Source organism: Nematolebias whitei, chromosome 3, assembly GCF_014905685.2.
Source record: "Nematolebias whitei isolate Nwh7 chromosome 3, NemWhi1, whole genome shotgun sequence".
Taxonomy (NCBI): Eukaryota; Metazoa; Chordata; class Actinopteri; order Cyprinodontiformes; family Rivulidae; genus Nematolebias; species Nematolebias whitei.
Window position 1 is genome coordinate 13,224,646 of NC_056500.1, and position 12,239 is coordinate 13,236,884.

The 12,239-nt window shown below is 39.0% G+C and overlaps 1 protein-coding gene across 1 annotated transcript in view; it reads right to left on the reverse strand.

Annotated features, from left to right (window-relative positions):
• Positions 1-12,239, reverse strand: part of ap1m3 (adaptor related protein complex 1 subunit mu 3) — a 34,388-nt gene that overhangs the window by 2,441 nt on the left and 19,708 nt on the right. The window contains exons 7-11 of the mRNA XM_037674539.1: positions 8,137-8,279; positions 6,589-6,660; positions 6,165-6,323; positions 3,086-3,211; positions 2,238-2,313 (exon numbers count right to left, since the gene is read on the reverse strand). Coding sequence (XP_037530467.1) covers positions 2,238-2,313; positions 3,086-3,211; positions 6,165-6,323; positions 6,589-6,660; positions 8,137-8,279 — 576 coding nt within the window. The remainder of the gene's footprint in view (positions 1-2,237; positions 2,314-3,085; positions 3,212-6,164; positions 6,324-6,588; positions 6,661-8,136; positions 8,280-12,239) is intronic.

The window sequence follows — 12,239 nt, forward strand, 5'->3', positions numbered from 1 at the left end:
TTTTTTTTTTTTTTTGCAAAAGGAAGCTGAAAGAAGCTCTAACAAAAACAAAGGAAAACACCTTCCCAAATCAAATCACAAAGACAGTGTGTATCAGTAATAAGCCATCTTAAAACTACAGTTTGTGTGTCTTGCCTCAAGTTCTGACCTGACCCAGTCAGATTTTAGGGATGTTATGACTTGGAGCTGTATGGTACAGCAACCCAATGCCTGTTCAGTCATTAATAAGTCAGTACCTTCAGCCTGCAGTATCAGGGCATTATTTAATCAGCATGAAAGAAGTGGTGAGTGAAATTAGATCTTGTCCTTCTCCCTCCCTGTGTGGCCTGTGGCAGAAGTAGAGAGGGGTGATGATAGCCCTCTCTCCAGTCACCATTTCATTACTCTTCTTACTTTTACTCAGACTTAACTTTTGTCCTGTTCTCCATCCCTTTCTTTCCGTTTTGTCTCTGTGCTGCAAGAGCAGCAAGGAGGCATTGGAGGCTTGGCATTTGCAAAGTGCCACCCTGGGAGCCCTTTGGCACTCTTTGGCATCGCTCAACCTTTTCAGTCCTTTGAAGCAGGTTGAATGCTTCAAAGGACTCTTAAATGTGTGTCTGACAGAGCCAGGTCGTGAATATAGCTGATACAAAACAAATCAAATTATTATTTTTGTGTGTTTAGTAAGGATGGAACTTGAGGGTTTCTGGCAGCGGGATTGAGTCTTCATCTTCAGATGATTTTCATTAGTACCCTTATTAAAACCAACTATTGATATTGCTATCAATATATGGTAATGTGACTCTGTCCAACAAACGGCTTCAGAATTTACTTTTAAACCCCCAAAGTTTTTGCTACATGTATCAAACATGCTGTCAAATGTAAAATCTCATGAGCTGCCAACACTTCTGTGTTCTTCCTGTCTTTGGTATCACTTCCGAGTTTGATCGATACAGTTTCTTCTCTGGACAGTAGAGTTGCATTCGGGCCCCAAAAATCCAACCCGACCCGGCCCCAGCCGTAGCCATCATTTCCGAACCCCACCCGACCCAACGAATTAACAGTAATTACAGGTCCAAACCTGAAAATCCCCAGATATTTTTAATTAAGCTTTGACTGCTTATATAGTTATTAACGGTTGGTGGACGCGAGTGGCTAAGGGGGCAGAAGATCGGAGCTGAGGGGGTGTTTGTCCTTTCATGGCCGTCAACGCGCATTAAATCCCTGCTGCATTCTGCATTATTCAGACACGGACACTGCTCTGACATATCGGCTATTTTGGGATCTCACCTGTTTGGGCTGTCGGCCGCGCATGTCCGCTGAGTGCAGCGGCTGAATGAACATCCATTCCATATCAATTGGCTTCATTCGTGCTGGTCGTTTACTTCTGACCCATTTCAAGCTTAACTGAACTTTTATTTACCTCTTTCAAGGCTGGTCAGTGTGCGGTCCAATAGCCTTGTGCGGCTGGTAAATGTATGGCAAGCCATGTGGCAATATAACTGGATCGCCAGCCGCGCACGTCTGCTGATGCAATAAAAAGCCCAACACCGACCGGGCCTGCACATTAAGCACATTATTATGGCCCGGCCAATCCCTAATCTGGGTCGGGCCAGGCTCTGGGTTAGAAATGACAGTTCTACTGGACAGCATCTCAAGATCTCACGCAGTAGCACTGTAAAACAAACTCAAATGCAATTTATGTTCAAACATGAACAGCAACAAATCTTTTAACCAAGCCTGAACAAAGCCAGACAGTTAGTAACCTTTCCATCCTCCTGTTTCTACCTGTACTGAATCCCCTGATGGCACGACTTGTGATGATGAAGCCTTGATATAGACATGATGGATGTTTGTCTCAGTTTGTTCTAGAGACTCACAGTGAATATTAATGCTGGAAGACATTTTGACTCTGATCTCTCAGGGAAGACATCAGGCAGGGAAGCACTAATGGTTTGGACTCAAACCTTGTCCACCTTTTAAGAAACCTATTCAAAAAGCTGAAGATGTGAACTTTTTTTATTATGTAAGGGATTTGTTTTCTGAACATGTGCTCTTCTCTTCAGCAGCTGTTAACTACTGGTAAATTAGACCAGAAACAAGTCACAAAGTCAGAGTTTTATATTACATAACCCAAGAATGGTGTTTGTTACCTTGGTGCTTCTTTTCTCATGAATACTAATTCATGAATCCAAATCCAAGCAGGAAATGCGTATATGTATGTGCTTTCATTGTTCAGATGCATTTTATTTTCTCACCTCCACTCTGTGTGATGTAGCGCACCCATGGCAACGCCTGGTAACCACTCTTCTCTATGATCTTTAGGTAGCGCACCTGGACAACATAAAGATGTTCTTTAATTTTCAATCAAATACAGTATATTATTGGTAAAACGTGTTCACCTTAATGGTGCTAACCAACATTTACCAGGACATTGTGTCTGTAGCAGTGCTTTAGTTGCTCTCTTACAGCTGATGTAAACAGCAATTCATTTCCAAATTTGATGAGTAAGGATTTTATGAAACACTGATTGATTTATTTATTTTTTTCTTCTGGGATGAGATCAGTTTAAGATAACCTCAATTAACCATAGAACCCCAGTTCCCACAAAAATGGGGATGTTGTGTAAAACATAAAAAAAGGTCAAATCTCATAAATCCATATTTTATTCACAATGGAGTAGAGGAACATAAATGTTTAAATTGAAAAAAATATATATATATATATTTAATCCGAAGAAGGTAATTTAAAAAAAATTGGCAGTAGTAATTTTAAAAAAGTTCAGACAAGACCATGTTCATCACTGTCAAGCATCTTTTTGAATTTGTTACATAATGATAACTTTTATCTATACAGTTGCTGAAAAATCATATTAAACTTCAGCAATAAATACTTGTTAATTTAATTAAAATTTTGACTTTTAGGATGAGAAGTCACAGTATTGTCCAGTGTACATCACATATTTAAATGTGTCATAGTTTTATATATATTGCCATGTTGGAAGACATCAAAACCAACAGCAATATAAATGCATAAATTAAAAACTGGGCTAATGACAATGAGGGTTAAAGAAAACTGTGAAATGGTTGTTATTATAAAAGCCTACCTGAATACCAGACACAGTGAAATAAGGAATCTCAAAATTAACAGTGATGGGTCTCTTTGCCTCCAGCTCGCCACTCTCTACACTGGGTAGACAGAAGTGTGCCCGCATCATGTACTCCTTACCCCCCTGTAAACACACAAACAGAACAAAGACCAGACCACAAACTTGTTATTGTGAAAGGTCTCAGGTGACAGCGCTGGGTCTGCGTCCTGTGTCAGATACCTCACTGGGCTGTGATTGTTGGAAACAAGTCTGTGACTCAAATTTGCAGGAAAATTGCAACCAAAAAAAAAAAAAAAACGGGCAAATTTTCTGCAGCAGTTTCGCTGAATTCTGAGTGTTTGTGATTGAGCCACAGGGGCAAATTTAAAAGACCAGGTTTTTTAAATCCTGCTCCATTTTCCTGTGCACGGCTTTAAGAACTGCATTCTTGGCCATGCACACTATTTTGTTGTCCTCCGCCCATATCGCCCCCACTTCGGCTTGTTTACATTTGAAAAACAAACAACAAAAACAACAACAACAAAAACACAACATTTGAAAAAATGGAATTACATTAAGCCAAAATGGAAGTGGCCGAAGCGGAAGTGGCCGAAGCGGAAGTGGCCGAAGCGGAAGTGACCAGAATCATATTTGAAAAAAATGGAATTTCATATGAAAAAACAAAATTATATTAAACCAAAGCAGAAGTGACCAAAGTGGAACCTCTGTTGTGTATAGGCATATATGTATCAAACATCAAGATGCTTTCCGGGTCACACATGTTGGTGAAATATAAAAATCTAGATCAAATGAGGTTGTGCAGCATTTTACAAATGTTTGATTTTTGATGTGTGGATAAAGTGAAAAATGCAAAAAGCTTGGCTGTATTTTAATCCCTCATGAAAACTAATAATGACATAAAGTTGTTTTTTATTTTATTTTTTTTTATTTGGATTCTCAATTAAAAAAACAACTGAATGAATGGTACACGGACCCCATTTTCGCCACTTCTGCTTTGGCTTAATGTAATTCCGTTTTTCCAAATATGATTCCAGCCACTTCCGTTTCAGCCACTTCTACTTTGGTTTAATGTAATTCAATTTTTTTCAAATGTAATTCCATTATTTCAAATGTTGTTCATTTACACCTCAGGGCCACCGTAGCCCTAAGCAGTCATGACTGCATGCCTCTGCAACTCACAGGTAAACTGAAAGCCAATACTGAGACATTATGAAGACTCCCTAATAAAAATATAACTAGTAGCACAATAAAGCAATACGAGACAAAAAAATAAATAAATCTTCTGCCAACACAAGAACAACTCCTTTGTCTAACAAGGTCAAATATTTTATAGGACTTGGCGTCTGGTGCACCCAACTCCCAATGAAGCAGAAAAAAACTGGTTAATCATTGTCGAGAACATCATCCGAGCACTGAACTTATCAGTTTTATTGGCGGGGCATCAGGTGAAAAAAGTTTTACTTTTATAGTACCATGTTTTTTGGACTATAAGGCGCACTGGATTACAAGGCGCATTAAACGAAAGAAAACAGTCAGATAAGTCAAACTTTATTCGACTCATTCACAATAAGCACATAAAATCAGTTCGAGGTTAGTAAGCACAACCAGAGTTAATACATAAGACGCGCTGTATTATAAAGCTCACTGTTGATTAAAAAAAAAAAAAAAAGAAATCAAAGGATTTTAAGTGTGCCTTATAGTCTGAAAAATACGGTAGATTTTTCACTTAATATTTATTCCCTGTGCAGTGGAAATAATGACCACGCCCAACATGTTTTCCATGGCTTCCTCCATGTGTCTTTTTAGGAAGATGATTAATGGTCGGACAAAAGTTTAGATTTATGTAAACATTTCAATTATATGTATTATGTGACAATCAGGTTTTAAAAAAAAAATAAAAATAGCTTAAAAAGAAAACCTTTTTTTAGCTTTTTGGTTTTTTTTTTCTGTTACTAGATGATAATTTTCATATTGAAGTGACACATACCTGCTCACGGACCATATTCATCACAACAAGCCACTGCTTCACTTGTTTTCCTGACCTTCCTCATTAATTACTTAACGACAGCTGCTTGTGAGAATATGCAATTTTACAGCGTTCAAAGGTGAAAACCAACGAAAAGTTTTTCCGAGTCACACACCAGCTGGATAACAAAGTGGCATTAGTAATTCTTAACCTTCCTTGACAGGCCGAAGGTGTAATGAATTTCAGAGAGGATATCAGCACCTGACAGATTAAAGGAATCTCTACTGAATTAATGTGCTACGACTTGTTCTTTCTTTTCTTTTTTAAAATAAAAAGTTGTTTTTAAACGGGCTTTAAAGTGAAGAATCACACTGAAGCGACAAGGCGACAACAGATGAAATGTATGGAGTGGTCAGTGACAATATAATAAATGGCTCCTGTCTCCCATTTATCACAAAACAACTTCATTTTAAAGTCGTTTCAAGATTATAAAAATGTGCCTCTTTTTCATGCAGCTCTGCTTGTAAATCCATCCATCCATGCATGCATCCATCCATCCATCCATCCATGCATCCATGCCTTATCTTTTACCCGCTGCTTCCTTTTCGGGTCGCGGGGGTCACTGATGCCCATGTCCAGCCATCACTGTGCAAGAGACCTCCTGGACAGGTCAAGAAACAAACCATCCACTCTCTCACTCACACCTAGGGACAACTTAGCTATATCTTGAAATTCAACCAGAAAATAGAAATTAATATTTAAATTGCACCACCTGCTGTGGGAAATTATAGAAACTGATTAAACACATTCTGCAATAGGGATGTATTTATAAACTAGAGAAATTGCATTTTCTGTACAGTGTGAATGAGAAGAGCTGACTGACGTGCTGAAATTTACTGGAAAAGCAGACACTAGTTGTCAAACCGAAAAGAAGCAGAACATTAAATGCTAATGGAAAGCAGCAAAACATTAGCTAAAAGCTAATGTAGCAAAAGGCTAGAATAAAGGAAAATGTAGCAAAAGACCTGAATGGCTGCAGAAGAAGAAAAAGTTAGTTTTGCTGCATTTAAATGGATTTTGTGTAACACACTTATTAAACGTGCCACTAACAGGGAAGGATTTGATGTTCCACTGCACCACGTTCTTCTCTGGCACCCACTTGGCGCTGCCTGTGCTGGTCTTGAACTTGGGCGAGTCAGCATCGCTGGGCACCGGCACCATGATGGAAACGTTGTTGGCAGTAGACCGGCTCTTAAACTGACTTCGAGCCTGTTAAAGGTGACAGGACAGAGTTCAGACAGCATGCAGGATTTTTATATGAAAAAAAAAAAAAAAGAGAACAACCACGAGTGCTGGTTGTAATTTTGAGTTTGTATGGACTTCAAGGCATCAAACAGATGGTGATCCACTTGAGACATATGCATCATGAATACTACAATGAGTTTGATTGGAGGGACAATGGATCAGCAATAGGACGCGGTCCATTTGTTACAGCAAGTGTGCACCTTGATGTTTGTGTATCACTTGTCATTACCTTGACTTTGATCTCCACACGGCTGTGAGAGAACTTTTCAATCACACTCTCAATCCATATAAGAGGCTTCACCTGTCAGGGACATATCGAACGACAGAGAGAACAAGGTCAGAAGTGTTAGGGAGCATCAAGCTGCTAACATCGCTTCAGTGATAGAGAGGACAAGAGAGAAAACAAGATGCTGTGCTTGTAAAAGTGGGATAAATAACATCTAAAGCGTTTACTCTCATTTAAAAGGACCTGGTGCTACAAAGCTAGGTCAGCTTTTTGATTACAGCAGGTCATTGGGGCAAATCTAGCTGAGAGCGGATTAAAAAGAAAAACGAAACCATTTTTGACTCCTTTCATGTATTTCTATATACAAATATACAGTTTCCATACTGTGAACCAAGTCAATGTTTTAAACAAAATAACAATGCACATCACATTGGTTTTTATGTAAATCCTCCTGACTACCTACTACTTCAAATATGTCCTCCTTGAAGGACATTTGTAAACTTGAATATGTCCGACCCACAGCATGCTACTGAATTAACACATTTTGTTCTCTACAGAAGGAATTTAGGGCTTTTCAATGATACCAAATATGAAGGGGTGGGTTTTGGTACCTTTCTCTTCCTCGTGAATAATAAAATATTGGACATGGACAATATTTAGTTTTCGTAGTGAGGTGGATGCAGCAAAAATAAAAGTATTTTATATTGTTAAGTTGGACATATTTATTTTGTTCCGAGGTTTTGAACCGGCCAGCTCTACCTGATCTCTGCCTGCATGAGAACGAGAATAATCACAAATTCACCAACGCTCACATAATGAAGATGCATGCTGCACAATTTAAACTCTGGGGCTAACAGCTACTAACTAAAAGCGAATGAGAGAATGGGGTATATTTTATGAGAAGACAGGAAATACAGCATGCATGGCATCAGATAAGGAACTGATTGAATGCAGGGGCCTGCAGTACATCTGTTTTACCAACGAAGGAGTTTCTGAGCACTTGGTGCACAGATCTGTTAGTTGGAACAACTAATCCGACAAAGTGGAAACATGAAAAGTCAAACACAAACAGAAGCAGGTATTCGCAGTTTGTTGCCACACCTAAAACCCACATTTAGCAAATATTCCAGGACACTTAACTTGAGCGTTTCAGCCACAAGCATCAAGGTTGCCATAACAGATACTCTCGTGATTGTTATGCTGTAAACTTTACAAGTTTTCAGTGTTTTGCAGGGTCATTTGTTCAGAGTTGAGGACACAACATTTGATCTGACAGCTAAAATTAACAGCAACATAAACAGTTTATTTTAATTGACGTTCCTACAATTATATCTAAAACAAAGAATTGAACAATACAATTACGGGGTTTTTTTTGCACAGCGCCCTCTTGCGGTGAGTTGGAGAATTACAACGGGTAAAAATGAAAATCATTTAGGACAAAACCAATAAAGTTTGTGATTCAGGAGTTTGAGATTGTGCCAAGTGAATAACTCCCATTCTTGGTGATTTTCAGGTGGTGTTGATGTGTGTGTGTTTGTGCGTCCCACTCACTGCTGTGTTGAGGCGGTATGACATGAGCTCGCTCTCGCCGTCAGGGGGGATGAAAGAGATGGTGCGGTCATTCTCGAAGCGTGACAGACGGACGCACTGATGAAATTTCACATCCTCCAGTTCTACTGTCTTGCTCTTCTCCCCTGGCGCACGCACACAGAAATGCACAAACACACAGAGAAACCCACAAAAAAAAAAGATTGAGAGCCTTTAATGCAGCCTTGGGGGAAATCAAGGTCAAGGTAATAATCACTGACAAACACTCACTCAGTCACACACACACTGTGCACCCCATCCATGTGCCCTCCTCTTGTCCCCCACTGAGCAATTATTTTGCTTTTACACACAAGTGTGTAGATGATTTGCCCTCAATACCTGCCATCATAGTTTCCACCCCCACACACACTTGTGCACAATCAGCTGCATCGCAAACAGTCACACCTGCACCCATGAAATCAAATTAATAAGTACAGTAGGATTGCCCAAAGAAGAAGAGTGACTACAATGATTGAGTCTGTAGATATATATAATGCTTTCCCTTCTCCAGCAATAAATTTAATTTTCAAAGCCGCCGTTTCATTTTTTATTTAAAGTCCTGCTCGACCAATTACATCATTAATGTTTGCGTTATTATCAGACAGTTGTGTACGCAAGCAAATATTCCTCATAAAGTCTGAGTATTAGTGTAGTGCTGTAAGTTATAAAAGTAAAAATACTTAATCTGTAGTCTGCTGCATAGATCCCACCTTTCAACCCCCCCACTGTGGTTAATAAAAGGTGCTGAGAGAAGGAAAACGGCTGTAATGACTGTGGGCCCTTAGCTAAATCCTTCCATTCAAGTCAGCTAAAACCTGCTTTACCTGCTTTGAATGCAACCTGGAGCAGCACCGAGGCCTTTAGGAGAGAACGTGTGGAAGTGTGTGTGCGTGCACGTTTACACATGCAGCTTTGCTCTTCATTGTCCTCCTGAGACCGTGTCTGTTCAAAAGCATCATGTCCTTTGCAGATGTGGGCAACTTGCTCACTTCTGCGTTAATTTGGGTTTTGTAGGTGTTTGCTTGTTTGTGTGAAAGTTTAAGTGCGAGACACTCCCCTTAGGGACTGGACTTGATGAGGTCAGGTCCAAATAGAAAACTACTCTCCTTGTTTGGCAAATAGGGAAGTCCTTTAGAAGTCACTTGTTTTTATGACGACAGTTTTGACTATCATCTGACCCACAGGGCAACTTGCAGAAAGTAATCATTGGTTGAATATCTACAAGTAACGTTTGGAGTCACACAGCCTTCCACAGCCAAATGACCTTATATTAGAGCTGTCATTTCTAATGTGGGCCTGGGCCTGGCAAAAATAATGTGCTGGATGGGTGGACCGGGTCGGTCTCTGGCTTTTGATATGGTTTTACAAATCATACAGCACAAATAAAAGTAAATATGAACACACAATATAAAATTGTGTTGATCTACTTGTTGAGGAGGAAGCAGTAAGTTTATTTGTTGAGAGGAAGAGGAAAGAAAGAAGAGTGAAGTAGTTAACCAGACTGTGAAGAGGGTAGCGCTGCCGCTAGCACATTGCGCAATAATTGCATGTGTTGGCTCGGGCTTCTATGATGCAGTTTTACGAATCATACAACACAAAGAAAACTAAATAAAAATGCACAATATAAAATCATGTTAATCTACTTGTTGAGGAGGAGGCAGGTCCAACCCGCCGATTGAAAAAGGTAAAAAAAAAAAAAAAGTCCATTTAAGCTCAGACGGATCAGCTGATCACCGGCCGCGCATTAGAGCTGTCATTTCTAACCTGAACCCGGAGCCTGGCCCTGCCCGACCCAGATTCGGACTGGGCCGGGCCATAATTATGTGCTTAATGTGGGGGCTGGGTCAGTGTCGGGGTTTTTATTGCATCAGGGACGTACGCAGCCGATGATCCAATTATATGCAAACATGGCTTTCCATACTATCACCAGCCGCACACAGTCATTTCACCGTGCGCTGACCGGCTGGTTAAAGAGGTAAAAAGTTCAGTTAAGCTTCAGATGGACTACTGTCAGCGATCCATCAGCTCAAATGGATGTTCATTCAGCTGCTGCACTCGGCAGATGCACGTGGCCGACGACCCACACAGGTAAGATCACAAAATATCTGACATGTCAGAGCAGGGTCCAGTGCACTTTGATGGCTCCTCAGCGCAGATCTTCTACCCACTTTACTCAGCCGTGCGTCCGCCAACCGTTAATAATAGTTGGTGGTATAAGCAGTCAAAGCTTAATTAGAATTTTTTTTTTGGGGGGGGGGTTCGGTTTCGGTCCTGCAGTTATTGTTAATTTGTCGGATCAGGTGGGGTTCGGAGATGATGGCTTTGCTTGGGTCAGGTCAGATTTTTTGGAACCAAGTGCCACTCTGCCGCGCATGTCTCCGCATCTGCTGTCATCTGTGGTGAAGGAAGTAGCAGCATCTACAAAAGCCGAAGCGAGCAGCGTGTTCAATTAAAATAGACTTGTTCTATATTTTTCCAAATAATTTAGTTCTATAAGTATTTTTGTTCATCTGTACAATAGCCTATCTTTAGAGTTGATTTTTTTTAGGCTATTCATTTTGTATGCTAATATTCATTTGGTGAAACAAGAAATCTTATATGTTCCTTTCTTTGAAATACATTTTAAAATATCATGTCAAACTGATTTGCTTACAAAAGCAGTCAAAACTTAATAAAAATAAATAAATAAATAAAAGTTTTTTTGTTTTTTTTTCCGGGTTCGGGCCTGTAATTACATTTAATCCGACGGGTCCGGGTCAGGCTCGAAAAAACAAACAAACTACGAGTTCAGGCCAGGTCGGATTTTTTAGGCCTGAATGAACTCTACCTTATATCACACAAAATGACTAAAACTCATTTAATTTTACTGATAATAACAGACATTTTAGTGTAGTTGTAGCTGCGACTGATCCCAAACACCTACCAGAGCTGCCAGTGACACTTCAAGAAATGCTGGGACTTATATTTTTTTGTCTGATTTCAAGTAACACACAAGCGACAAACACACGCATCAACAGAAATGAAAGATCATAAGGGATTCTCTCATCCCCCGTCTTTGCTCGTCCCTGAGGGGCCAGGGGAGAGGAAAAGTGTGTGTTCATGTCACACAGGGGCTGGAGATGCAGTAACCCCCCCTGAGGTTCACCTTCAGAGCCACTCTCACCTGTTTCTAAGCTTTTAATGCTCAGCAGCTGACAGCTGGAACCCAATATGTTCTGTCTGTCACAAAAACCTGTCCACAATCATATTTCAAAGATGTCCAATGTGTCTTATAGCACTTTGGGTAGCCCAAGGAATTATTTGATCTTCTAAAATGTAAATATATATATATATATAATATATATATATACACATGTATGTGTGTGTCAGTTTTGAAGGTCAGTTTAATCTGATTGTGAGCAACATGTTTGCTCATTTCATTTTTGGTTGTCAACTGAAAACATGACGTGGTATATATATATATATATATATATATACTGTATATATATATATATATATATATATATATATATAAATATATATTACATTACTTGCAGACTTTGCAGTCTTTTGCTTTTATTTGAATTTAGACTTTGTATTTTTCTTTATTTTTTTATTTGATATATTTTTGTATTTTTTTATTTGAAGTTAGTTTTTGTTTTGTATTTGAAGTTATATTTAAGATTGAAAATGTATACTGTTGCTAAACTAAACTGCTCAAAAACTTTAAAGATGAAAAGTAATTTAAAAAAGAAAAAAATGCAACAGAGAACACAAACAAATGATGAGATGTCCACTTTATCGTTCATATGCAAAGTCTGTATTCACTCAAGTTTTCCTGTTCGTAGCTTTCTTTTTGACGTTTGAGGGACTGTAAAAACTTCAGCATACTTTTAGCTATTTTAACCAATCACACATAAAACATTCAGCTCATTAAAATCAGTTCAGCTGTAATGAAACTTTTATACTTTTGAAAATATTAAACTTTACTGACTTGTTTCCCATTAAAATTAATAGAATACTTCAAAACCATGAAACAAATGAGCTTTAAAATCTACCACAGCTTACTTGCCACATATATATATATA